This window comes from Phoenix dactylifera, chromosome 10 (assembly GCF_009389715.1).
Source record: "Phoenix dactylifera cultivar Barhee BC4 chromosome 10, palm_55x_up_171113_PBpolish2nd_filt_p, whole genome shotgun sequence".
Taxonomy (NCBI): Eukaryota; Viridiplantae; Streptophyta; class Magnoliopsida; order Arecales; family Arecaceae; genus Phoenix; species Phoenix dactylifera.
Window position 1 is genome coordinate 9301605 of NC_052401.1, and position 4820 is coordinate 9306424.

Here is a 4820-nt window from a genome sequence, read left to right on the forward strand (position 1 = left end):
GGCGCCTCTGAAGAGAAAGGGGTAGCTCCTCTTCATTTAAGGAACAGACCTCTCCGCTATTTAGTCGATGTGGGACTAAGTCCAGACCCCTTTATTTCCACAATACCATTGAACTTAATATTCAACATGGATTAATTTTTCTATGTTCGTGTGAATTAATTTTATTATGCTATGCTATGGCGAACATAAATTTTATTATGTTCTTGTAAATTAGTGTTTTATGATGTCTATAGCGATAAGAAGTCGGTTATCAGCTATCAAAGCAATAGATTTTGCACTTACCGAAAAAAAGCAATCGATTTTATTATGTTCTTGTAAATTAATGCAATTAAACAGTCTTCATAGAGCTACAATCAAACTCTGGAACAACATTGAAAGAAAATCTACTTTCCTCTTATGTCACTTAATTCCTATTGGGCCAAATTAGGCCGGCTCAATTTTTGGCCCCAGTGGGTAAATTTAGGCTAGCTGGATTGAGTTTGGGGTTGTGCCCGGGTCTATGCTCTGGTCGGGCTTCAGTCTATATTTTTTCAAGCTTTCGGACTTAAGCCTGTCCTGAAGTTTTGGCAAAAAAATTTCAAGTTAGGCTCGGGAAAGGGCATGGCGCAGCCTGTTTCTTGCCCCAACTAGATCTCAGACTATCCATATATTAAGTAAGGTAGTGTTAGGGTAGCACTGGCCTCCCTAATCTCTAAATAAATAAGTAAATTTTTTTAAATTTTAAACATTTAATGTACTAGCTTAATTTAAGATCCTCTCTAGTTCATCCATATAAATTAGCTATTAAAATAAAGTCCACTTATCATTGATCAATACAATAATCACCAAACACAGACGTATAGATGAAACGACACATAGCTACTCATGCACCAACATACTGAAAGGACCCAAACACAAGCTAGAAAAGAATGGCATTTGAAATGCTCAGCTCACTGTCTTCTTGCCAAGCGCAAAGCACAGCTTCCCCTCCTCGCCTTGCCGGAAGCCCCACAACTCCACCTTATCGTTCACCTGAAGGGTACCAAAGATCATGAAGGCCTTATAATCCTGACCTTTTATCACAGTGGATCTAGTGGTGTCCCAGCAGGTGAGCTTCAAGTTCCAGTGATACCCGTTACGAGAGCACACGTATACATCCAGCCCTCCATGCTCCCTTCCTTGAGCACGATCATTACTGCTTATCCTCCTTGACGTGGGGTGAAGGCTGGCAGCAGTCTTCTCGGCCTCAGAGAGCATTGGGATCAGGTTGTCGTTCACATCTTGAGAGGGGATGAGGAGGCGGTTCTGGTTCCGAAAATTGCGGTCGGAACTCGTGAGGGTTTTGGTCGTTATGAACCAGGGGTCACTGCCGCCATGCTCGCCCACCAACTTTCTCACCCACTCAGGGATTGTAGTTGAACTCATCTCTCCTCACACTTTGCTTGTTTACAGGCTCGTGCTGATAACTTTCACAGGGTGAAAGAAGGAAAAATGTCGACGAATTGGGGTTGTGTAAATATTCGTGTAGATGAGAAGGAATGAAGAAGGAAGAGAGTTATTGGTATATATAGGGAATTGCCATCTCATTGCTGCATGCGCCCTCTCCCCAGTCCTCTGGGAATTGGCTTCCCTCTCCTGTTGGCTTTTGGGAACGTTATTCTCCTCTTTCGAATCACAGTTCCTCCCTAGAATCGGGGGCTGGTACCCACAGTAGCAAAGTCCCCAAAAGCGGCGTGCTCCCTCTCCCCTGTACTCGGGCGTGTGGACCTTCCGGGTCCTCTTGGAATTGGCTGCCTCTCTCCTCCTGGACCCAGGGACGGGCCAACGTTCTTCTCTTGAATCGGGGAACCAGTGTGTGGGATCCGCAGTCCGCAAAAGTCGCCTGCTCCCCTTCGTTTACTCGTGCGTGTGGATAACTGTTCATCCTTTGAAGCCGTTCAGCGTCAAACATGCCAAAGCATCCCGAGCACCCAAAGCCCAACAATGACGCAGCATCCCTTCAGCGAAATCCTTCCAGGACCCACAGCAGCCAAAGCACCACAACTCATCTTCTCCCTCTCCCCTACTCGTCCTGTGTACAAGTGTCAACATGCCTTGTCCCTCTTCCCAGGCTTCTCCCGCTAGTCCGCTTGTCGTGTGACTGGTTTCCTTCTTCACCCCGGAATTGACTAGTAATTGGGAATAATTAATTTTGGACATTCCTCGCGCTCATGTTTGAGTCACTGAAGTTGGTATGCTGGTCGTTGTCAAGCACCATAAACAAATCTGCTTTGAACTGGGAGGGTGGAGGAACTGCATCAAGAGGGCCCAATCAATATCCAAGCATTGAAATCGCTTCATATTATCTTCTTCTTTGTTTTGTTCTAGTTTTTACAGTAGATTTAGGTAGCATTATGTGATCTCAAAACTCTTTAAAGATTCAAGGCAATTAAACGCAATCTTATTTCTTCAAATTCCGGCTGTAGACAGGTGGCACTCCGCTCAAATCTCCTTGTGCTGCCATTTGCTTGGAATCCCGATTTTTGTCCTGAAACCAAGAGAAACAAGTTTTTTGGCATGCTCGATGGAACTATCATGGAATGCTGCCTAAGAAGAAGATTGATGTTCAGCCTTCCACCAATCCTATTGAAGACTCTTCTACGACAGAAGAGCAACAAGTTTTCCAGGCCGAGTTCGTGGAGAACTCCTCACCCTCACAGCAATCTTATAGTGTTGTTAGTGGTGGAACCTAACAAGATGTGTTTCCCCACAGGAATGCTGGCCAATATGAAGGCCATCTTCCAATTACGGGATCATTCCAATGGGTAGCAGGGCTAAATGTGTGACACCATTGCATAATTCAATAATATTTGGATAAAAATCAAAAGGATCTCTTGGAAGCATTGACGAGCCAATTTGCTACAGTTTTGAGACCATTAGTAAGCTAATAGGAGAGTTCTTCTATGCAAATATATCCAATCAAATTGATAAGTTGATTGTAGTTTTGGATGATTAGAATCGATCTTCACGAATGTCTTGTAATGCATCCTTGAGCATGCAGATCTTTGAAAGCTATCCCCAGTTCACATGCCAATCACCTGCTCAAAACTTGAAGGATAGAAGTGTAAAAAATTTTGGAATGGACTAACTTTAAAAAAAAATAATGTCATATGATAAAGGAAAGGCTGAGTATTATGTGGGGAGAATCGTCACAAATGAAGCCCTACTTCAGAATTTTGGACTACTTGTTAGGACACAATGCCTATTCTAAGCAATTGCTTCGGCCAGCTATAGGCCAAATATAACTGCTAGTGGAGATTTCATTGGGTCATTGTGGTAACGGAAGTAGGCCTGCAATTGAAGTTGTGGTTTATGTTGGGAGGCAACTTGCTAAGTGATTGTTGATCCCCTATTTGATTTTGATAAGCTCAAAACACTTGAGTATATTTCATATTATACTAATGAATTCAAGTGAGGTGTTTCAGGTAAAATACTTTTAGAGTTAAAAGAATGCCTTAGAAAATGGTTCAAGAATTTTAAGATGAGTTTTACTCATGTTTGGAACCATTTAAGTATTTGCCTTGCACTCGAGTCGACTCCCAGAATTCTCGAGTCGACTCTGGCACATGGTTACTATCTAGCACTTCCTCGAGCCGACTTCCAGATGAGGCAAGTTGACTCTTACAGTAAAAACAAAGAGCAGTTTTTCAAAAGTGCAGAGAGCGAGTCGACTCCAACTATTCACAAACCGACTCTTACAGTAAAGACAGAAAGTAGTTTTTCAAGAGTGCAGAGCGCGAGTCGACTCCAACTGTTCACAAGTCGATTCTTACAGAAAAAGACAGAGAGCTGATTTTCAAGTCGCAGAACGCGAGTCGACTCTAACTGTTCACGAGTCGACTCTTACAGAAAAGACAGAGAGCGGATTTTCAAGTCGCAGACGTGAGGTCGACTCCAACTATTCACGAGTCGACTCTTACAGAAAAGACAGAGAGCTGATTTCCAAGTCGTAGAACGCGAGTCGACTCCAGCTGTTCATGAGTCAACTCTTACAGAAAATGGCCGAGAGCATTTTCTTACAAACCAGAACGCGAGCCGACTCCGAAATGCTTGAGCCATCTCTTGAAAGAGAGCTGGTAGTTCACATTTGAAGATGCTATGGGCGAGTCGAGTCCCGATTCCTTCGAGTCGTCTCTTACAGGATCAATAGAGAGTCTATTTGTAAGAGCCCGAACTCGAGTCGACTCCAAATTTTCACGAGGCGTCTCCTGTTTCAGCCAAGCCAACTCCAAGATGGGCAAGTCGACTCCGATCCCAACGGATACTTTGTCAGGACGTACAGTTTTGTTCAGAACGGCTCTTTTCTCCTCTCTAACGGCTAGTTTTCGAGGAGTTAAGTTATAAAAGGTGGTTCTAAGGGATACACAACAAGAAGAGGAAAATTTCATTAAGAGCATTCAAGTGAATCAATCACCAAAGAAGAGTCAGAGCCCTTCAAAGCGAAAAAAAGGAGTTATTTCATTCCAAGTGATTTCAGAGCACTCCTCACATTAAAAGGTTCATTGGAGGGATCCTCAACCACCAGCGCATTCAAGAGAGGATCCAGTAAAGGAGAAGCCAAGTCTCGCATCAGCAAATTCTGTTTGAGAGCTTCTTTCTTTACAATTTTGTTTATATTGTTATATCTGCTTATTTTAAGAAGCTTGTAATCTTTAAACTCTATTTTCTTTGACATATGTTATTTGATTCAATCAGAAGATTGAATCAAAGGGTTATGGTTTGTTGGTGAACCCGTAAAACCAACGGAGTAGGTTTTGGTTGGTGAGCCCGCAAAACCAGCTGGATTGTTTGTGAGCCTGAAA

General features: G+C 43.1%; 1 protein-coding gene across 1 annotated transcript; it reads right to left on the bottom strand.

The window, feature by feature from the left end:
- Nucleotides 1-924: 924 nt before the first annotated feature.
- On the bottom strand, nucleotides 925-1404 carry LOC120112243 (B3 domain-containing protein At2g31420-like). The gene has a single exon (XM_039131110.1). The coding sequence runs from the start codon at nucleotides 1402-1404 to the stop codon at nucleotides 925-927; it is 480 nt and encodes a 159-aa protein (XP_038987038.1).
- Nucleotides 1405-4820: the final 3416 nt, after the last annotated feature.